This window comes from Typopeltis vanoorti, chromosome 5 (assembly GCF_054136105.1).
Source record: "Typopeltis vanoorti isolate ZY-2024b chromosome 5, IOZ_Tvanoo_1.0, whole genome shotgun sequence".
Lineage (NCBI taxonomy): Eukaryota > Metazoa > Arthropoda > Arachnida > Uropygi > Thelyphonidae > Typopeltis > Typopeltis vanoorti.
Window position 1 is genome coordinate 146,287,932 of NC_143553.1, and position 25,017 is coordinate 146,312,948.

The 25,017-nt window shown below is 34.5% G+C and overlaps 1 protein-coding gene across 4 annotated transcripts in view; it reads right to left on the reverse strand.

Moving 5' to 3' along the window:
* Positions 1–25,017, reverse strand: part of LOC150106916 (oxidation resistance protein 1A-like) — a 324,024-nt gene that overhangs the window by 293,157 nt on the left and 5,850 nt on the right. The window contains exon 1 of one of the 4 annotated variants that reach the window (XM_090393376.1): positions 9,776–9,871. The exons of 1 other annotated variant lie outside the window; for it this stretch is intronic. In XM_090393376.1, the coding sequence (XP_090249502.1) occupies positions 9,776–9,786 (11 nt within the window). In that variant the 5' untranslated portion in view covers positions 9,787–9,871. Of the gene's footprint in view, positions 1–9,691; positions 9,872–25,017 lie in introns of those variants that run through there. 2 more of the 4 variants (XM_090393375.1, XM_090393377.1) reach the window with 2 other exon arrangements.

The window sequence follows — 25,017 nt, forward strand, 5'->3', positions numbered from 1 at the left end:
ATATATATATATATATATATATATAAGACCGGCTAACTTGGCTATGTCTGAGAAATATCCAGAGGCCTCTCACGTCGAGGACGGGAATCGAACCCAGGACACTCCTTTATCAGGAACATGGTTGCTAAGCGCATAGCCACTCGGACAATATATCCAGTAAATATATTCTTTACTGGATATATTTTAAAAGTAATGTTTCGAAATAGTAACCTTTACAGTTATTACCATCTGAAGTATTGATTTACAAAAAAGGGAAATTACCATTTAATTATTAAAGGTTTCAGACAATGAATTGGAGGAATTCAATGAACATTTAATAGGAATTTACGAAACAACGTAATTAAAACATGAGAGCTGAATGAAAAGGTTTGATCTAGTATTTTTTCTCTGAGCAAAAATTTACTGAAAAAAAAAAAAAAGTTGAAAACTCGTAGATATTTTTACATATCTCGTTTGCGCGCGCGCGCACACACAATTTTTCTAGATAAGGTTTGTGCCTGATCCTTATCTCTCGTTTTCTGTAAGATGTTTATACGATATATAAGCAGTCTGAAACAAAAAAAAAAAGGGTAAAAAGATATTTGGTTAAATAAAGCCACTTTTTTTTTTCACCTGAGACGTAACAGTCTTGTCTTCATCATTCCTAGGAGTTGTCTACAAAATGATATGGCACCTTCACATAATGATATACTTCGAAGAGGAATGGAGCCTTCGTAGTTCAGTAGGCATCAGTGATATCCTTTATCCGGAAAAACCTGATTAAAATACCATCTACGACTGAAAAACATTAATAAAGCTGTTATTCAACTAAAGGTGAGCTAGCCGGTCTCACATTAAGATGACAGGGTTTCTCCTCTTTGAAAACGACGATTTTCATTCCTCAAGAGCACGCGAATTAAAAGATATAATACGTGTATTTCGTAGCATTGGTTGTTTCGACTGTCATTCCAAAGCATCAACATAAAGAACGATATGCCGCCTTCCTAATGTACCATAACGATGACAATCCAAATGAACAAAGTTCAGACTGTATAGTAGATAGAGACACATAGTTCAGAATAGTTTTCTACTTGAGATATCAAGAAATAATGATGTTTTGGAGTCATGAGCCACAGACTGCTGTTTGGCTTCTGACTCCATGCGGAGCATTCCTTTTATTACCATCGACAATTCATGGTAGAATCCCCATTTGCCTAATATCGAGCTCGCTGCTGGTTATTGTAGTGTTTATTGTACATGATGTCTGATTCATGGTTGATCAGACAGCTTAACTTTTATTGTTCCGATACATTTAGACATTTGATCCATCGTCTAGACATTATATTCCCGTAGACGTTCTCCAGACGTTTACACAGACGTTAAGACCTTAGCTTCACTAAGACATTCTTGAATATTAGTATTATCGAATTCTCTTCGTAAGCTTTGATTTTTAATCTAATTCTGCCACTGATTCCATCTGCTCGAGATTAATTTCCTCAAAACTGTTTTATTTTTGTTGTCTAGACTTTGATGAGCACACTCCGATCTCTAAATCAAAATTAGTTTGAATGCACTGCCTTGTTTATTAGGTTCCTTCATGTGATTTAACTCTTGTTTCCTATTCATTCCTTCTACTAGTATACTATCTTATCATATTTTATCTATTTTCATAATTAAATTTAATGAAATTTGAGATCTTCACTAAAAAAATAAACCTTGTGCCTAAAGAGCTGATATGTGTAGTTAAGTTCACTAATGAGAATGATGTTTTTCTTCGCGCCTGTTTTCATCGTTGAAAAAAAAAAAAAAAATCAGCTAACGCCTTTTTTTTTTTATTCCCGTATACGGGAAGTAGTTTTCATAGTTTCATTTTCTTAATTTCTCATTTCAATACCAAATTTGTCATCGTGATGATTTAATTTGGCTAAAAACAAGTAGAAAATTTACTTAAGAAAATAATACTGTCTGCATAGAGTAAAAAACTAAGTTTGATCTCTATTATTTGAATATCAGGTTTAATACAACTTTTCTTAATAACATCGTCTATAATATGGTAGTGACGTTCATAACAGCATTACATATACATTCCGTCTCCTATTGCAAGGGATGAAGAAAAATTTGAAAAAAGAATTAGCCTCTATTTCAAGTATTGATGAGCAATGGATATTTTAAGAAAGTGGTACAAAGAATACTATCGCTACTCCTGCTCCACAACAACTTCAGTTTCCATCCCTTATATTAGTAGACTTTCTCCTAAAATCTCATGATCTAAGAATGGCTTTCGACCCATTTTAATTATGCGAGTTTTATTACGTCCACCTAAGGATCACAAAACCTTTCAACAAGCAACATGGAATTTATAATATTCTATGTCATTGTGGCCTTTTTTTTACATAAGGCAAACATCTAAAAGTTTGGAAATAAGACAAAAAAGAACATATTGGAGACGTGAATAGCAACAGAGAAGACAACTCAGGCCTAGCTTTCCACTTCTCCTACACTCACCATAATTTACTGAGAGGACAATTTCAATGCCCGCAGCTTTGTGACTGGATACCCATCGTATTCACACTCAACAGAAACCAAGGAATGATTCTATGTGATATTTGGTAGTCGCTTATTCGATCTTTCCGCAAGTCAGACTTTTACTTTTCAGTCAACTATTGCTCATACTTACTGAACAATAACTGACCTGTGCCAGCCTCCACGTTCTACGTGTTTTCTGTTTTTTCACTTTTGTGTAACAGTTTCCTATATGTTCTGTTCTTTAGTTATGAAATGGTTCACGTTAAACACTTTATTGTATTATTTTTTGTTCTTCCTAATTCAGAAGAAGCCACTAGCGTACGTGGCGAAACTAGTCGGTATAATCATCTGTACTATTATGGCCTAATAAACCGCGATGTCAGTTATTTGTTCGAAAATTCTACATACTCATCAAATACAACTTTGATTTAAAAAAAAAAAACCAACAACGCTGTTTACTTTTCACTGCTAGTGACAAAAGCATCTTCGACTAACTCCAAATACATCTGCCTGGTGACACTGTAAAAATTGAATAAAATAAATTCAATTTTGATAACGCTATGGATTTACGTTTCATTTTAGCATGAATACTGAAGAAAGTACCTGATATGTCTAGAAGAACGTAAAGCATTTATTTTGAATTTATATTTCGAATGCAAATAAATAAATAAATTAATTAATTAATTAATTAATATATAAAAGTAAGCAACCATTAATGGTACATACGAATAAAGTTTGCATGTAATTAGTATTTTTTTTCACAAGTGTAAGTTACAAATCTGCAAGAAACATATGGATTATAACTAATAAAAATTTTACAATCGATCCTAATAATACTTTTATGAGGCCGATGTATTATTTTGGTGTTAACTGTATGTGTTAAAAACATGCCGGTTTGCATGTTTTACGAGATGAAAGACCTCAATTTCCGTAAAGAAAACCGTGTCGCCATTACATGAGACAAGCCAACTAAATTTTGTATGAAAAGCCCTTTAAAATTTTTTTTGCCTCCTAGACGGGATGTGAACCCAGGTGTATGATGTCTAACCAAAAGATATCGTCCTTACCAAATAAGTTATGATGGCTCTACGAACAAGGAGAACACATACGGTTTACAGACAAAATATATATAGTTTTTGGTCTTAGTAGATGAGGCGATATGGGACCGATGCTTAGTATACTCAAGGAATACTGCTCATCGTTCTCCATTTTCACTACACAAAAGAGAGAGAGAAGGAAGCAGAGATATACGTAGTCGAACATGCAATCAATATCAATTCTTCTGGAATTGTCAGAGACTTTAAAGTTAGCATTTATGCCCCTAATTAGGGCAATCACGTAAATATTAATTCAAAACCCATTAAAAATCGGATAATATTTGTAGGCAAAAGTTCATAAACAAGTTTTATTTTCACGAATAATATAAAAAAACACAATTTATGAATGCTCTAATATAGCGATGTTCTGTTTTCAAATCAAAACTGTGCAAGAACTCCAAGAATAATTCAAATTCACAAAGATGGCACACTAAGATGAACGAATGTACAGCAGTCTGTTAGACCAGTTCTGCATAACTGAGAGGAAAATCGAATCAATGCGTGATCGCGATAAGCCAATGATCTTTAGAAATTGTCCGAAAGATTTTTAAATCGAATTCAAAAATGCGATTTGAACTGTTTACTGCGTGAAATCATTATGCAGTCCATAAGCTGCAAGTTGTGATGATGATGAGTCAGGATTGCATTTCTCACGCAGTTTCCTTGAATTTGTTAAAAACAAAAATTAATTTAATCTTCTAGCTGTTGAGCAATGATTTTCATTATGCTCCCCCATTAAGGATGAGCATAATGAAAATACCCAAAAGACACAATCTTGACATCCACAATTCTTGTTGTGGGATTTCACCTGAAGAGACAATCTATTTACTGGTAGCAATCCAAATATCTCTCTTGGTTTCCAGAATAGGGAAACCATATTATCTAACTTAGCCTACTATAGTACTACACGTACAATAGACAAACAACCTTCCGTGGATGGTATTCACATCAAAAAATTAATGAAATTAGAGAACAAGTTTTTTCAATGAAATACTTAACTTAGCCTTGCTTTAGAAAGAAAAAAAAATTGTCTTCTCATTGCAAAAAAAAGGATAGGAACCAGTATCTCTTTTTAACCACTTTTAAAGATAGATCTTTCTATTAATTTGATGGAACAAAAATCAGTTCTGAACATAATCTGAGATCGTATCTTATCTGAAGAAAGCTCGGTTAAGACATTAACAGAACAGCTCTTTACCACAAGGGCATAAAACTGGAATGCTGCTGTAGTTGAATAAGTTGGCCATTTTTCACAAAAGATGAAAATAGCACAGAGAAGGACTACAGGGTTGAGATTAATGGTTTTGCAAACATTCATTCATCATACGTTCTGAGAATATGCTACAGCTTTAAAAATAAACTTGGAAGATATATCGCAAAATTATGAAAAATATAATTGAACATTTCCAGAATGAGAATAACCCTGCAATCCCAATGGATGAGGTCTCTTTTCTGTGATGTTCTAACATCTCGGAGAATATAAAATACAAAATAAGAGTAACATTTAGTAACCGTACTGAATTTTGTTCTCTGACAGAGAACAAAATTCAGTACGGTAACAGAGAGGTAACAATCGATTTAAACAAGAGCTAAATTTATTTTGCCTTGCAAAAAAAAAAAAAAATAATAAAAAATAAAAATAAAATAAAATAAAAAAATCACTTCGCATAAAGTTCTGTAAAAATTGATGAATTTTTTTCTGAGCTGATTTTCGCGTTAAGTAACATGGGCCACACAGGCATTGAAGCTATCCGTAGAGTTTCATATTATGATATGAATAAATTCGTATTAAAATAGCATTTATTAATATTAGTAATTGATCGATATTATTAACAGAAGATATTTATATACATTATTTTCCAAAACTTGTACTTTAGCTTCAAAGCGATTTCCATAAACCTGTCGGTTTCAATTTCTACAAATCTTCTATGCAATATTTTCATTACCTGCAGAGAACAACGACACACATTGAAGTTGTTTTTGTTACACACACCTATCAACTGATCAGTAAACGTTTCGATTTTTGTATGTGTTTTTTCGCAGAATGAGAAAGATCTATTAAGTCCGTTCTGTCGATTGAAAGGATTGAACTGAAACTTGGTATTCGGAATTATTTGACGAGCCATCTCAATTTTCCTTTCAATCGGATAATTTACAAGAGCAAAACAGGTTTCTAAATTATATATATCAATAACTCTGTAGTGAAGAAATTTAATAAAATTTGGGATTCCGGGTATAAGCAAAACACACATTTTATTGGCTAAAATTCGGGGCAACGATGTGAGCTAGTAAGAATAATGGCGCACTGAGAGGATGTAATTTAATAAAAATTTTCAGTTATTTCAGTTAATGCAGTGATTTTTTTTTTTTTTTTTGTGAACATAACAATCTTATATACAGGATTAACCGGTATTTGGGTTCTCTGCAGTCAGGCAGAGAGGTTACATGCTCATACTCTTGTTGAAGTATGTTACATCGAAGTCACTTATAAGGCGAATTACATTTTTTTTAAGATTAAAGCCATTAAGAGTTATTTTGACATGATGCTGTATAAGAACATAAATGTGGAAGAACATAAGAATTAATATAGCGCAATATTATCTATTTACATGAGAGTGCCAGCTGATTAATTTTCGCACTGTTAAACACAACAATCCTTCCTCTCCCTTTCTTTTTTTTTTGGGGGGGGGGGGGGTGAGATGATGTCACTTCTATGCTGGAAAGTGGACTATGATGCGTCGCCCTGCTCAGCCAGGAGTTGATTCCGTGGATTCCAGTCTTGGTGGAAAAGATCTAAGGTGTTGTTTTGCCTATGGTGGTGATGCTCGTGTAGGATCCGACTTCTCGCCTTTTGTTTGAAGGCTGCAATGAGTTGGCCAGTTGCCTCTCTCTGTGAAGTTGCTGTGCTGTCTGGTCTTGTATGTCTGAGGTAGAAGTTGTATATTACCGCTTTCGCGGTGATGAAAAGGTAATTGCAGAATGAATGGTTATTTGACTCCGCATGGACGAGATTGAAATACTCCTCTTCTGCATGAAGACTACCACAGGTGAGAGCTGCCGTTTCCCGAGACAAACTGATTAATTTAGTGATGACTAGGCATTCCAAGTAGATATGCCGGACGGTTCCTAATTGGTAGCAGAACAGGCAGTTATCTGAGACGTTTGAGTTAAATTTTCGTTATATAGTAGGAGTGGGTAATACATTGTGCCACATTCTCCACTGAATATCTGCGTCAGGTTTGATGGCTCTTGTGCGATATGGTAGGTCCCACTGAAATAGTGTTTGATCAGATGATGCAGGATTTTCCAGTCAAGTGCTTTGGTTCGACTGTTGTGTTAAAGTGCTGTAAATTTTGTTGGTGTTGCTGGGTGTAAGTTTCTCCCAGATAGATAGATATATATATATAGATAATGCATGAAATAGAAATTATACATGGACATTAATCACGCATATTTTTGACGCTTGAGAGTGCATTAATAATAATTATAGGACTGAAAATATACCAGTAAGTTTTCCCCTTATACTTCAGCATTACTATGACCAAATGGATGATCACAATAAACCTACTTCCGAACAGATGTTCGGAAAGATTTTATCACATATATACAATTAGTTAACAAAATACAAATAGAAAGCATGAAATTAATTTCTATATTTTTTGACAAGGGGGATATGAATAGGCCTACTGTATATTCCTACAATCAGTAAAAAATAACTGAAAATATGGAGCACGGCTACGTAAGTATAGAAGGCAATATGGCAGTACTTTATATAATGACATTAGTCGAATGTGAACGCATAATAACAGTTTCATTGCATTGAATTTTATATTACTTTATACAACACTGTCCATGCTTTCTATAGAGTTATAGGCTACTTAACTTTAAAATAGGGAAACAACAGTATGATGCAAACTAACGGAGATAATGTCTATCGTTGTTGTTTTTGTTATGATCCATCGAGTCGTTTCAACTCCTAGAGACTCCACAAACATACGTTCTCCGTTCAGATCTGTCCCTGGTCATATCTTTCAGAATTTCCAGTCGCTTCTTTAACTCCATCTAATTCTTGGTCTTCTTCTCATCCTGCTTCCATCAACTTTAGCAAGCATCATCATCTTTTCCAGACTGTCATTTGCTCACATATGTCCGAAGTATGATCATTTTTGCTTGATAATCATAGCTTCAAAGGAGCAATCTGGCTTTATTCTGTCTATCATTGATTTATTGGTTTGCTTTTAGTCCATGGTATTCTTAGTAAGCGTCTCCAAAACCATAATTCAAATGCATCTATATTCCTTCTTTCACTCTTTCTCAGGGTCCAACTCTCACATCCATACAGCACCACAGGGAATACCAATGCTGTCACGATTCTGATTTTTGTTGTGAGGCTAATATCTTTATCTTTAAAGACCTTGCTTAAATTTGTCATTGCTTTTTTTTCGAGTAATAATCTTCTTCTAACTTCTTCGGTACAATAACCATCTTTATCAATTCGGGATCCTAGGAACACAAAATTGTTAACTTCTTCCATTTTCTCCCCATCTACTTCAAAATCATTAAGTTCACATATTGCCATAACTTTTGTCTTTTTGAGGTTAAGTTTAAGACCATATTTAGCACTTTCTTCTTTAACTTTCATAATAAGTTCCTTCAAATCTTCTTTGCATTCTTCTAGCAAAATGGTATCATCTGCATACCTCAAATTATTAATATTTTTCCACCAATTTTAATTCCAACTGGAGACTCCTCCAGCCCTGCATTCTTAAAATGTATTCGTTGTACATCTATTGTATGTCTATCGTACCTGATCTTAAACTCACTAACCACTCTCCATGCAAAAAAACGTCCATCTCTCATTTTTTTAAATGCACCATACCTTTACACAGTTTCCAAAAACGATCCCTTGTTCCTATCCCTTTCCTTCTCTCACTTTTATCTTGTAAGTGTATCTTAACAAATTATGTGTCGGTCATATCGCCCTCCACCTCAGCCTATTTACCAAATTGAAAATTACATTCCCTCAACCTGTCATCATAGTCAATATTCCACAAATTCCCTAACGCTTTTGCTATCTGCCTCTGAACCCTTTCCAGAGTTGTTTCTTTCCTAGAAATCCAAACGACCAAATCTATACGCAGTAGTCCAGATGTGGTTACATTCTTATCTGTACTTGTCAGTTGCCATGTTCTTACTCTAGGGGGCATTTCTTTATAACGTTTGTATCGCTTTTGCTATACGTTGTTTGAAAAGTTCTCTGTCCACCAACATCAAAATCCTAAGTCCCTCGTTTCTTCCAACTTCTGCAATGCAATACCTCTAATGTCACACAGAGCATTATACTGCCGAGTTAAGTGCAAAACCTTACATTTATTGGTATTGAATTGGTACCCCCCCCCACTTGTTTCCCCTACATAGCCAGTCTATTCAAATCGCTCTGATGCGCCAGTACATTACCGTTATTCCTAAAGGTTCTGCCCAACTTTGCATCATCTGCAAACAGTTGAATATTCGCTTGCAAACCACAAACCACTCGCAGTATCATTAACAAACAGATTAAACAGCGTCCCATGACAGAACCCCGTGAGACTTTACTGGTAACTCTCCTCCTCGGAGACATAGCTCCTTTATATACAATCCTTTGATATCTATTACAGAGCCGGTTTCCTATCCAATAAACTAACCGATTATCCAAATCCATTATTCTGTAACAACTTATACACCAATTTATTATGTTGTAGTCTGTTAAATGCCTTTGCAAAAATCTGAAAGTATAACCGTATCCACTACTGTGGTCACCTTATTATAAAATATATTTAAACAAACTAAATAAGCAAACATATATAAATCAATTTTATCGTTATGAAAACTTTAAAAAAATTAAAAAAAAAAAAAACTGGCGTACAAAGTATTTGTTGTCAATATTTTATAGATAGTAAATTCCTTAACATGCAAAAAAAAATAATATAAATAAATAAATAAATAAAAAATCCAGAACAGTTAAATATATTAAAAAATAGCAAATATTGGCCATAGTGGAATCAACAACCGTCATAAACGAATAAAAACAAGAGTATATTAACCCTTACCTGCAACCGGACATTGATAATATGGATAAAATATTTATATACAGATGCTTAATATTATGAGGGAAAAATTGAGCATAAGCTTACGCTCGACTCATATGAATATCAGTCCTTTAAATATTTTTCCAGCTTTACAAACACCTGTAGTCCATCATAGGAATATAATAAGTAGCCTCTGAGCTGAAAATATTGTGGCGCCACCACAGTAATACTATGGTTTTAACAATAAACATAATTGTTCTATAATCGAATTCACGCCATGTGCGAGAAACGTCATATAACTGTACTCGAATCCGAAGAATGAAAAATAACTTTATAGCGTGTTTTCTTAATATCAACACGTTTAATATTTTTATTAAACGTGTTATTAATTCGTAGAGCACAGTATGTGTGTGTGTGTGTGTGTGTGTGTGTGTGTGTGTGTGTGTGTGTGTGTGTGTGTGTGTGTGTGTGTGTGTGTGTGTGTGTGCACATGCTTTACTCTTGTATATTGTTTTTCTTTCTTTTTTTTTTCAGGTTATTCAAATACAAACAAAACAGTTTCTGCCCAGAACGCAATATGTGCATTGCGCATGTGCCGCAAACATTAGAAGGAGGCTTCAAAAGTAAATTTACCAAAGTAAAATACAATAATTATAAATACATTTAAAAAAGTACTAATAAATAGATTTTAAAAAAAAAAAAAGGTTTGCGCCAGAGTGGCCAAATGTTTCAAATGGTACTGAATACAAAATAAAATTATATAAGAATATTATGAAAAACAAGCTAATCGATTCGTATGACTAGAACTCTGGCCTTACCTTATGGAGTATTCCGTAACATTTTTGTTAGCTGTAAAATGTACGTTGAAATTAAAAAAACTCAATAATCACGCATTGATTCATGTACAGCAATCTAAGCCGATACGTGGAACTTAAACGGCATTTGCTATGAAATAATAATAATCTTTTGATAAAAACTTTAATTTAAAGAAATGTGAAGAAAATGGGATATCACTGGAGATTTCAAAGGATCCAGAACGAGAGATTAAATGGTCTGCTTTTATTATATATTAAAAAATTATATATACATACATAGTATATATTAAACATATAGAACCAGAACGGAGTTCTAGTTATATATAATTTCAAATTATTTTGCTCTTGCAAATAGTCTTACCGAAATAAAAATGGAGATGCATCGATTTTGTGAAGAATCGTAGTAACTTCTATAATACTAGATCAGAAGAGGGAAAACTGTTAGGAATTCGATTCTACTGGCTGACTGGACCAGGGATTGGCAACCCTTTTAAGTGTGTTTGCCAAAATCGCCAAATCTTTGATGCAAAATTTTCTCAAGTGCCATATTGAACGAATATTCAACTTTTAAGTATTGAGAGAACCTTTTTAAATCATCAAAAATCACACTAGAGCGGTAAAATGAAAGAATATTGTAAGAGTGATTATTGTAAGATTGAATGAATGTAAAAATTAGTGACGGAATTTTTACTTAAAAGTCCTTCTACCATGTTGATAGCGTGTATATTTTTTTATTTGCCTTTTAAGTGTAATTCTAGCTACCATATACAGCCACACAATTTAAAGACGCAATTTTTAAAATCAGCAAAAGAGTGAACAATAATTCTGAATTTTTTTTGTTCAGTTTTGTTTTGTTTTATAAATATCAATCAGACATAAGTTTTTTCAATAGTTTGTGCACAATTTTGTAATCGTTTTACTTGACTAAAGCACAATAAAATAAAATAAAATTCAAGATATTCTTTTATTAATTTTAATCCCTTACGAGTAATATATAAAAATTACAGATAAAAGAAACGGTTATTTTACCTACATAATATATTAAACAGAAATTAATCTTTACTTTTTTTAACAGAAAACATCAAATCAAAACTAGAGAAAGAAAAATAGTGGATGTTTTATTTATTTAGCTTCAATGAGACTTCTGCTGCTACATCACTGATGACAGATAATTTATATCAGATTTATATTTTGTAACCTTTAGAGATATGCATGAGCTACTAGTTTCATTTGTAAGGCAACTCTCCTATTACGAGACTTAACAAAGTTCATCACTGAGAACAATGATTCACAAGAATGTGTAGATGCAAACATGGACAGTATTGCTGTTGCAAAGGTTTTTAAACATACAAAAGTTTCTGGAATAGTATTTTAAGTCCTTAGGACCTCGTTTTTCGAGGACTTCTCTCTGTTACTTCAGTCTCTAATCGCTCCTTTTCAATATTTTCCAAGTCAACTCTGAGGTCAACAAATTTCTGTCTCCAAATTGAGCTACTTTGAAAATCAATCAACTGCATTTCAAAATCATCCATATTTATTCACGATAACATCTGCAAGTTTAATTCATCCAGTTTTATAGTGTCTGAAAATGTAATGAATTTTGCAGTCTCTTTAATTCTCTGAACTTAAAATATCATAGAGAGAATTACCCAACAGTTGACACAATGACATTTAAAAATAGCTTTGAAGCATTACATTGGCAGTCTGTTTTGTCATCCTTTTGGAGATCATTGATGCATTTCTTTAGGTTTGTAAAATATCTAAATCTGTCACTGTCTACATTCCTCTTAAAAACTCCTAGTTTCATTTCAAATGCCTTTATGTCATCAAAGATAACATTAAGAGTCTTACCAGATCCCTGTAGTTTAAGGTTAAAGTTATTTAAATGTTCGCAAAAATCTGCAAAAAACATCAGTTTACAAACTCAAACGATGTCATACATTTCTTTATAAGACATTTGGTGATTAGTCAAAAAGAGATTTATTCAGAACAAGACCTTGACTAAGCCAACGAACAATGTTGTACATTATTAGTCCTTTGTACACCGAATCACCTCATTCAAAAGATTCTGAAATTATCTTTTATTCAAAGCACGTGCAGAAATGTAATTAACAACCTTGGTTACTATTTGCATCAGTATCAGTTCTTGAAGTTCCTTTAGGCCAGCTTTTGCACATAAAGTCTCCTCATGTATGATGCAATGAAAACCTATCAGATGTTGGATATGTATTTATTTATTTAATTATTTTTAAGGTGAGCCCTGGGTTGCGTGCCACATTTGGCACGCGTGCAAAAGGTTCCCCATCAACCGATGTGGCATAACGGCACTTGTTTGCCGTACTTTGGTCATAGATAAGCTACAAGTTGTCGGCAGAGGTGAACTCCTACCGATGATGAATAAGGATGGAGACGGTTGCCTATCGATTTCCAGAAGTTAAAGCTGATGGATTTCTTCCTGTTTCCATTAAGAAATGAATAGAGGATTTTTATTATTCTGCTTACGAATAATTTCAACAATCCAGTAAGCATGAGTGGTCTCGCACCAAAATTCATAATTGGGTACTTGGCAAACATTACACAGAAGATTAAGGTAACATCATGACTTTAGTCAAGTAAAACTTTCGGTTGCCCATGAGAACAAATGTGCTAAATAATCAGATAGGACTTTGAAAATGGGGATTTTTAGCAACCTCGAGAAAATGACTAGTTTCTCTATGGTGCATTTAAGTTTTCTATCGGCAATTTTGCCTTACCAGGTAGGCAGTTCCTTCAGCTAGTACATAAAGGTGCTTGTCTGAATGCAAAACTATTAATCAACCCAGACAAGAAATAAGATGGCTGTCTATGGATTAGTCGTTAACCATTATAAATATTCCTACTCAGGAAAGTGAAAATGTTTCTTGTGTGCGTGCGTGCGTGCGTGTGTGTGCGTGCTTGTGTGCGCGTGCGTGCGTGCGTGCGTGCGTGCGTTAATTCTGCCCACACACGAAAGACTGTTAATATAATGTTATTTTATTTTCCTAACTTCGCACTGAAAACAGCGCTACATACGATAATCCCACTAAGACCAGTAAAGGCCTAAGCTGACAATATTCTTTGCTATCCAACTCTAGACCTGGGGGATTCGAGAAGTCAAGTGACTTTCTAGTAAATCCACCATGCTGCCAGTGTCCTGCAAGACACGCAAAGAGAATATCTTGACATTAACCCCACACAGTCCAAAGCTTAGTAAGACCATATAACTTTGGCCATATAACAGAGTGGTCAAATGTTTCAAATGGTGCTGAATACAAAATAAAATTATATAAGAATATTATGAAAAAGCGAGCTGACATCATATATCTTTAAAGGATACAGTTGCAGAGGTAAACTTTGGTACTATGTGGTGTTCTTCCTTAAGTAGGCACACAAGGTATCGGTTTTCAGCATAGTAAGTGGCTTTCTCATGATGGAGAGCAGGGAGTGGTCTCCCGGCACCCATAGCTTGTATGTCGATAACGACTAAGGCATCTTTCTTTACTTCAAGGTCAGATTTCCTCAATCCAATGTTAGCCCTATAGCGGGGTTCTAGTGCTGTTATCCAACTTACGTTCCACAACTTATTCTCTATAATCCTCGCCATTGCATTATGTTTTCTGATATGTACATATATAGGATAATAACATTGAAGAACAAGAACCAAAGTTTCTCTATTCTGAGCCTGTTCAAGAGTTCTTGTCATAACTTCTTTCCCGACTCGTACGAGCTCGAGTCAGCAGAGCATTGATTATTGTCTTAATTAAATCTATAAATTCAAATTCAGGAAGCAAGCGAGTCTCATCCTTGATCCGTTGATGTTCAGAGGGAACATGTTGAGATTCTTTTAATGCAGCTCTGTGGACTAAATGGTGCAATTAAAGTCCATCACCTTTTGCAGCAGTCGCAATCGGTGTCCTCTTATAGTACATTAATATTAGTACCGTAAGTGAGTCTCCGTAGCTCAGTCGGTATAGTCACGAAGCCCTCTGATCGGAAAGACGGGCTTGATTCCCGTCAGTGACGTTAGGAACCTTTATCTGGTCTTTTTCTCTGAGTTAGCCTATTTCATACGGAGGTAGCAGTTTTTCGTCCCTCAGAACAGGGAAACCGGTCCCGTGAACACACGCTGTTACAGTCAAAAAATACATACTTAATCCCTCATTAATCCCTCAACCAGTCCTAAGGGGCAGTCGAGGAACGGGAGCCTCTAATAAGCAAGGTGATGATCTCACATCAGACGATGAACTTCATCTATAACCTAAAAGTCGTTTACAAAACCTTCATGCTTACAGTGAGTTCGAATTCAGAATCTATTAGTCGTAGATCTGATACTCTACCCACTCGGCAAAGGCAGGCATAGTAGTTAAGCAAAGTAGACAGATAAACAGGTGTATGGGAATAAATAAATTTAAAAAAACATATAAACAATTTGACAAGCGCCTACCTCAGTAAGTAAAATATTTACGTACTACTGATATTTTCCATGAGAGGGCGCTGAAGCTTTCAGTTAAAATTCATATGAATAAATCTCTAGATATCATTAACCCGTTTTTTTATGTGTTTTATTGTAGATTAAATATTACAAAAGCAAACATTTGAGACAACGATAGTGAAGAATGTATGATTTATTGCAACCATATATTATCTCTGCATCAAAACAATACACAACAACCCTAAAAAGCCACTTTTGTATCCAAAGGGAATTCCGAGGAATTTTTATTCGAAATTCAAATACCAATATTTTAGAATTTAGGAAGTCCATCTTCTACTCCAGGCTTTAAAAGCTATAAAGCTTATATGACACTGCCTATAAATCTCTGTGCTCTATGAACCGTCACACAGAAAACAAGACTTTATGTGTTCTCTTACATACTGTTCGCAGGTTATCTTTTCACCCACTCCCACCCGGGTGTAGCAGCAGAGCGTGCTTATGCAGCCTTGGTTGATAAGTGACGGTCAAATAAAGTTTATTACTCATATTTCCCACTGGGCTTGGTATCCGAAGAGCCATCATGCATTCTCATTTATTACTCCACTGTTATATAGTGCACCTGCCACGAGAAGGCTTCTGTAATCAACACAGCGATGTACATTGACGTCAATGGCACGTCACAATGGATATACGCCACAGGTTGTTACACAGAGTGCTGGTAGCAAGCAAACAGCAAGCCTAAACAGCCAGATCATATAAAGAAAGAACTACACGTACAGCAAACAGAAACAACTTCCCAGATGGTGTCCGGAATTCGGTTTTATTAACATGCTTCTTTTGTATTTGATTTTTCTGTTTGAGAGAAAGACAGAGATTTAGACAGAGATGTTATGTAGTCTTCGTATAAACACTAAGAGTCATGAAATGTAATATTTTGGAAAACGAACATTTAAAAATAATCATATTTTTACTTTTTTTTTTAAAAAAAAGCAAATGGCGACTTCTATCTAGTGTTCTCCCTATGCTAAAAGAGTTAAGATATATCCAAATACACAGTTCTTGGCCAAAAGAAAAAAGTTCTAGGCGAAGAATTGTGCATATTCTCCTGAAAAAAATTCTCCTCAGCATCAGTGTTGTAAACAAAATCTATGTAAATTAAATGATACGATATATCGCGCGGCTTAGTGGGCTGAATGGATAGGGTATTCATTTTTCAATTAATAGGTTGTGTGATTTCCAAATCTCAACATAGGATGTTCTGAAAGGTCATCAGGTGGTAGACACAGGTCATAGCTTTGTGTAAGACCACCACCACCACATCACGATTAGAGGCCTGGAATGGCTCGAATAAATTTCAGGTTTCGTCTCTAGAGCAGGATTTCGCCAATATGCAACCTTCAGTCCACCTATGGTAGCAATGTACGATAAGCTTACGTCTTTTGCAGAGAGGATTCACATTAAAAATAATCACAGTAGAAGGGAACCATGGCAAAAACCACACAATCACCAATTATCAAGTAGAAGTGGTGCTTGCACTTTACGACGCTTGACCAAAGAAAGAAATTGGTTCACATCTACTCGCTGACTAGAGGAACTTTTTCTTCATTTTTCGACTAGTTCCCAAGTTAATCGATCTCTGACACGGACAAACAGGTCTTTCGTCCTGTAAACTCAAGAAAATAGACCACCGAACCCACACTATTTTCGGACATTAAAATATATATTGTGTTAAGGTTAGGGACCACGAGATGGCGGCATTTGTTAGTCGTCTCTTCACTGCGTGCCGCTTAATTAGGAATAGCCTTGGGCCAGCTATCTTTCTGATTGACTATCAGTGAAGATTGAACTACCCACTCAGTCTCCGAAAGTTAGATAGGGCTAAAACGGCCTCGCCTACTCCCTAGATGGGAATAAAAAAGGCGTTAGCTGATTTATTATTTTTATTATATTTATCAAAAAAGATTGTTCTGAAGAGCATTTAAAATAATGTCAAGATCGAGTTGTTATGTGTAATTGACATTGGCTGTTTTATATTTTAGATCTATTGCAACTTTTGGTAACCAAAGACTACACTTTGTGTATGTATGTGTATATGAAGCCTTTTGATCGGAAAGACCTGGGTTCCCGTCAGTAACGTGAGGAATTTTTGTGTGGCCTCTTTCTACGAAATGCGAGTTAGCTGGTCTCATACGAGAGGTAGGGTTTTACACGGAAAGTCGGGTTTTTCGTCCCCCAAAACAGGCAAATCGGCCCGTGACTGCATAGAGACATAGAGCATTCCTGAAATGGAATTGATCGACCAATTCAGTGGGATTTCCGGTTTCGAATCGTAACTATCCACTGGCCTAATACGTAAAGAAAGAAGGTGTGTGTATGTGTGTGTGTGTGTGTGTGTGTGTGTGTGTGTGTGTGTGTGTGTGTGTGTGTACATACGGTTGGGCTTGAAAAGAGTACAGTGATCGAATAAATTCATATTGTCTCTCTTTTGGAGCATTTCTATAAAGCAGCAAGTTGGACACATTCCTTTGATTACAAAGATTTGGATTAGAATCACACCTACGATTCCAGACACCTAAAGGTGAGGTAGATGTTCTCATAACTGCCGTATTTCCTTTCAAGAACTAGTGGTTTCTACCTGTTCATCAGAAACAGACAACCCTGACGAAGAACATACAAAACTGGCCAATATAATGTATTTGCTTCATGACCTTTAGCTTTTTTTTAAACTTAATTCTAAATAACAGTACTAACAACAGTAATGGACTCGATCACCCCTTAGGAGGAATCGAGTTGAAACCACCTCCACTTAGGCATGAAGTTGAAAGAACAGTTATGGAGCTTAATAGCAATAAGGCCAGGGTTAAGATGGAATCTAGGCAGAGTTAATTAAGGTCATGGGAGAGGTAGGGATAATAATGTTTTATAGATTGCTTATAAGGATATGGGAGACAGGAGTATAGCCAAGTATAGCTGCTGCCCAAGAAGGGAAATATGAAGGAGTGCAAAAACTAATAGTTTAATCTCTCGCGTAAGCAATATTGTACTAAAGATTGTTATAATTGGGCTTGAGAATAGGCAATCCTTAAAATAGGACTGCCTATTCTAAGTCGTTCCATTCTTTGGCCTTAATCCTTAGAATAGGACTGAGGCCAAAGTCAAAGTTGAAATGCCTGAGAATAGGCAGGTTTCAGGAAAAGCAAGGGTACCAGAGAACAAATCCTTTACCTTAGGTAGATCATTGAGAAGTATAGAAAGTTTATGCTTCCTTTGGTAATATGTTTCATAGACACTACTCAAAACTTTTGACTATGTCCAGCATGAAAAATTGCGGGCAGTAACTAAAGGAATAAGTTTTCCTTCATGCATTGTCAGGTTATTAGCTAACTATTACAAAGCAACTAGCCACGATATGAATAGGTGTTGGATTAACTGATTAACTTCTAGTGAGCAAGAGATTCCTAATTTCTCCTCATCTGTTCTGTTTCTATGCTGCGGATATCATACATGTATAAGTGAACGAACTGAAGACAATAATGAGGACAGATGAGAGATGGATCAGCTATCTGAGATACAGCATTCATCTGTAGCGACAGGAAAGCGTTAGAAAGAATTCTTGACAGAATTAATGAGATCAGCAAGAACAGAGGAGTTAAACTCAACTGTAGTAAGATAAAGCTTATGGTTCTTGAAGAAAGTCTACGCAAAGAATGTCCTAAAAACAAATGTACCTTAATGGAGAGAAATTTGAGTATCTGAGATCCATTGTCAATGTGAATAACTGTGCTGTTCAGAAGATAGAGAAGAATATTAGGAATGACTAGGACAATAATCTAGTCTGTAAGGAGACCTGTCACTATAGGAACAAAGCTGGGGTTACTAGAGTTGAGTAGCTACCCATGAATGTGAAAACTGAAAACCTAAGGAAGTCCGATAGGAAAAGTATAGCTGCCTTTTGAGCAGCTATACTTTTATAGGAGTATACTCAAGTCCTACTCTTCCTCTGGAGGAAGAGTAGGAGTTGAGGATTCCTTAAGAGCAATGACAGAAAAAAGCTAAAATACTTCGGACAAACAGAAAGAATGGAAGATGGATATAATAACCCTATATCTATAGTTTGAGCTTCATTCCTCATACTCATTTCACAGAATTGTAGTGTTCAGGTTCTAGAAGATTATTTTGGAACTTGTAATAAATGCTGATAAAATACAGCTTATATATTGACCTCCACATTTTTCTTCAGTAGAGTAAAAACAACCCTTCAATATTAATAACGCACAGTTCTATCTTTTTCCTCCCACACACAAAAAATCTCAGTTCACGTTCCCTTACATTTGATAATATTTACTCATCAATATCTCTTCTTGGACTGACATTTACTTCTTATTTTTCGGATACATACACCTAACATCTAATTAACTTCATCAATTTCCAAAAAACTTGTGTCCTTTTTCTCAATAATATTATTTTTGGACACTCCAACTACTAATTTTGTACAAAACCTAAATCTGTCGCACCTTATTGTTTTCGATATGTTAGTGTACTAAAAAACTTCTTAAAAAGTATTGGTGTTCTTCAGAATAGGACAGTTAGCTAACTGAATCCTGCTCCGGCAAACTTGCTCTAACAAACGTCTCACAGACGACCTGTTTCTTTCCTCTTTTTTTTAATCTACTATCATGCGCATTGCTTCCTTGAACTGTAATCTGTCATTCCTCAATATAAAAACAGGCGAAGCAGCTTCTGAACCTCCATTTAAAGCCTAATTCAACTTTCCTTCCCTCCTGTTTCATTCCTATTATCAGTATTCTCTGAAACGGTTTTCTCAAGAATCCCAAGGATTATAACTTTTACCTATTCATGAACAGTTTCGATAAGTTCCTGCTCCTGTAACTCCTATGCAAGCATGGCAACGGTGTGCTATCATAAGTTCTGAAGCCTTTCTGGTATTAGATTGCTAAAAAAATTTCAGTAAATGTTCCTAACATCTTCTTCATCATCATCATCACATTCCTACTCTCAATGAGACGTGCAGGATACTGACTTTGGTGCAGGCAAGGAGTTAGAAAGTTGCGTTCCAACTTAGGAAAAACAACCGCAGAATTCACACTATTCAAACAATAATAGGATTTAGAAACAGAAGACAGTGATGGTTGTCTACAGTACTCCCGCCTCAAAACTTTCGAAATCATAGGTAGCCTTAAACTCGGCTATCGCTAAAACCTACTCTTTTTAGAGAACAAAAAGAAAAGGCACTGGAGGCGCTTTATTTATCTATAAATCCTCTAATGTCTTTTATCCCTGCGGAGATTAAGCAAGAACTCTTTTAGCCCTAACTTTTTGAGGTTAGAGATTATTTAAGGGCGATCAGCTGTCTTCCACCTTTAGTCGTCAACTAAATTCCTAAACCTGACTGGTATATTATCTGAAACCGAGTCGAATTTTTAAGATGAGGACTAAAAAAAAAACAAAGTTTCTGGACGGAAAACTTTATTACCGTGAATCAAAGATCGCTAACTCAAGAACAGGTAAAAAAAAATAAAATAAATGGACTAGAAAAATGTCCTTTAGTGGGCAACTAGAATGCAACGCATAAGTGGTTCTTCTGACGGTCTAGCATAAATGGAACCAGAAACGTTGCCACTAAATTGCATATGCCTCATTAGCAAATTAATTTTATACACTATCTTATTATTATTAATTTTCAGGATCCTCCATAGCTCGGCAAAGTGATAATTATGAAGCAATAAACCATATAATGATATGCAAAAACAAGTTTTAGTAATTATATGTTAAGAATATTTATGATATGTAAAGTAACTAAATAGCGCTTAACACTTCATGATAAGTTAATAATGTACAATCCAAAATGTATATGTCAAGTCAAACATAACAAAGGTCTGTAAAGAAGTGTCTCCGAAAGAATAATTATATGTATTATAGGTAAAATAGTCACATGCATAGACGACGTATTATATGTAAAGTAGTAATAGGTATATATGTATGTGTATGCATATGTGTGTATATGTAAATACATGTATAAATATGTATATTTATATATGAATATTGTCAGATTAGTTAACAATATAAAATCTATTTTGTATATTCTAAAACAAACCTTACATAGGTTTAAGGAAAAGTGTCTCCTCACAAGAGATAACACGTAGATCGAATCCCATATGTAATTGGAAATATACCACAAAAATATAGGAATTTCATTATAAAAAAGAAATATGATTTATGGAAATAGAAATGTGACTGGTAACTTAAATTCATAATACAGAATTCCATGGATAGCAAAGTTATGTTACATTAAAAGAAAAATACTGCTCAGCTTATGTAAAAAGGACTGTAGGAAGAAGCAGACACTGAGCAGATTATGATGTTAAAATAAGGAAAAATAAATTGTACATAATATATATATTATTAAGATATCAAGAAATGTAAATCAAAATGCCAATTAGAATAAGCATTCTATGTACAAATGTATATATTGTAAATAGTTGTATATATATTTATTTTGATTGTACATAGATGCTTTAGTGTTAATAAAATATTTATAGCTCAGTCGGTATAGACGCACCCCTTCGGTCAGAAAGACGTAGGTTCGATTCTCGTCCATGACGTGAGAAACCTTTATCTAGTCTCTTTCGACTAAAGGTGAGTTAGCCGCTCTCATAGGGAGGTAGAGGGTTTTTTCACCCGAAAACTCCGGTTTTTTGTCCCTCAGAACAGGCAAACTGGCCCGTGAACACACACACAGATTTACAGTTATAAAATACGTACCTAATCCCTCACTAGGAGGACTCAACCAGTCCTAAAGGACGGTTAAGGAATTGGAGGAACCCCCATACGAATAAATAAAATTATTCATTTATAATTTTATTTACTATATTAATAATTTATACACGATTTAATATTTGATTTAAATGCGGACAACTTTTCTTTCTTTTAGGTTTTCTACGTCATGAAATATTTTTATATTCATATAAACCATTTCCCGAATCAGATATTCCAATTCATATATGAAATGTTCAACTCTTTTCGTTTTGTTAAGCCAAAAATAAAACATTTTTACCTCAAATACACCTTCGTGTTAGCGAAACTCCCAGCCCACTAACTAGTTCGATGCTGTATGTAAACTGGCTGAGTCAGGAAGGGAAGTATGTGATACGACAAGCTTCGGTAATTTGCCGTTTCCTATTACAGACAAGACATAATACATGTCTTCTGAGTAGACGGCTGTTAATGACCACAATCACGGTCGGTAATGATCGGTGACCTTCGTAGGAACGAATGCCATCAAATGTTAACAAATCAAGCAAAAGTAGAAACTATAGAATTAATTAACAACCGAAGAAGAAATAACATTTGTATGGTTAACAAATAGCAGCAAAGTTGTAATGACATAACAATGCACTACATACATTCAGAATGAGTATCATTAATGAAAAACCGGTAAGCTCGTGGATAATGAGTCAAGAGTCACATGCTGTATAAGTATAGAGTCACATGATGTATAAGTATAGAGTCACATGAGTATAAGTCATATAGAGAGTGTTAAACTTTTTGCAAACGATTGAAGCTCTGGTCAGAACACTGATTAGTATATGGATAAAGAGGATCCTTAGCTGTCAAGCTGATGATGGAGATCCTTGTAAATAGAGACTGGGAAAGCATTTATGATTAAAAAGCAACGGCGGCCCGTACATAAGCACTGCGACACTGCAGCACCCCCAAGGAAAAAAAATGAAAAATTTTTTTTTTGTGTGTGTGTTTATAAATAATAACAATGCTTACAACATTATATAAATGCAATACAACGTGTTAAAGGTTGCAGCTTATGTTTCGACAGTGATTGAATAGTTAGTAATTGGAATTGTTTATTAACGCTTTAGATTATGAAACAAATATTATCGATATTAATAGTGTCGATATTATCACGTTCGACCAATCGCAGGCAGCCTCTCCGATATTCGTTTACGCTTGTGGTGGCACGTTACAAGTCATTCCGATGCTTGCGCACGTTATTTCTGTGAGATACGAAACTTTTATTATTGGTGTTTGTTCGTGGTGAGGGTGAAATATTTTTAATAAAGCAATTTTTTAATATGGAAATTTATTTATTAATAAATTGGTTACTGATTAGGAAAAAAAAAAATTTATTTTTATTTTTATTTATTTTTTTTTTATTTTGTATATGCAGTACCCACACTTAAAATTTTCACCGGCCTCGCTTAAAATTTTCATCAATGAAAATTTTAAGTTGAAGAAGCTGTTAAAATATACTAAGCTAGGAACTATCGCATTAATAGATGTTTGTTTTTCGATGTGAAAATAGGCAGAGATGGATACATGAAAGTTATACAGGGGATGTGGTTGAATTTCAACACCCTGTGAAACCACTGTCCAGGTTACGAAGACTTGCAAAAAGTAATGTGTAATCTCTAAAGCAGTTTAACTTTAACTTTGTTCGGGATTGCAAAATTCGAGAGGCTTGTTGAGTCGTGACTATTCTTAATATTTTTAAAATTAATTTTGCACAACTAGCGTTCTTCTTCAGCAAAAATTAGTTTTAATGTTGCTTTCATTTGATGTTTTTCTGTCTTGAGAGATATCAATATGGTTGTATTTTTGAGATTAACAAACAATACAACCAAGTTCAATTCCGCGAATCAATTATTTTAAAATTTTTTATTTCGTCACGTACATTTCAGTAAACTTAATTACTTAAAGTTATTTTTCTCACAGAAATGCAAGCAATATTTTCGTATAATTTTGATTCTTTTTTTTTTTCAAGTATAACAAAGCGTCTTAAATTTGTTATAATATGCAGTTTGATCACGTGCTTCAAATAATTTTCTTTGCATTTACTTTAACCAAATAAATGCTTTCCCATATGCTTTCTCTCTCTCTCTCTCTCTCTTGAATACTGATTTTAAATCGTCGAAAAAAGTGTTTGTAGAGTCAAAATACGGTCGATTAATTCCTCTTATTATCTATTGGACCAAACACTTGCGTGTTTTCCATGCAGATAATAGATGGCGCAGTGTGTAGTTGATAGATTGGGCGTAGTGTGTAGACAGAGGTTTAAAGTAGTATAGACAGTGGGTTATGTGAATGCCCTCTCGCGATGAGTCCTTGGACTTTCTGGAGGTGTCATAAGAATAATCATAACTGCTAAGCCTAAAGTGTAGAAATATAAGGTAATCGAATTATTATGATTTCAGAAATAAGTAGCGCCTATGTCATATATTAATATCATGTCATAATATAATATAATATCACATATTAATATGATATTAGTTAAGCTTAATAGAAATGAAAATTAAATTTACATAATTTAATATAAAATATTAATTTATGAATATGCGAAACGCATAAAATTAGAAAAGTAAAAGAAAAAAAACCTGTAGCATATTACAAGCGAGCAGTATCAGACCGTTTCGATAATTTATCATCAGATTATAAAGGAAAGGAATGTGAAACGTAATGAGGTTGCTGTGAAGCTTATAAAATAACTTAGATTAATTTTGTTTAAAATCAACAGACTTATTATTGATCTTGAGGGTTGGTTAACAGTGCAGTAACTGCATTTTCAGTAAGCATAGCTAATTTAATATTAATAACACAATCTCTCTTTTTTTTCTCTCTCTCTCTCTCTCTCTCTCTCTCAGAAATCAACGTGGAAACATTGATAAGTCTATAGAAATTTCAATTTCGAGCTGAACTGAGTTATTCACCAGTTTGATGAAAGGCGAGGGCATAGATATCGGAGATAACGTTATTTTAAATATGAAATAAAAGGATTTTTTTAATATAAATCCACAAGAAAACTATATTTGCATGAAAGAATATGGAGATAAAGAAGAGAAACATGACAAATTAAGCAGATGATCCAAGCTGATTCTCGATTCTATTGCAATAAAACTGATGACAAGCTCGAATCGGATAAGCTGTTTCATTTATTTACTTCTGAAAGATCGATTTGGTTTGATTGAATTGTTTCGACTATTTTCGGAGCGAAAAAGTCGAGCTTCCTTTGCCGAAGCTCGAACTTTTGAGTCATCGGTTTGAAAGTTCTT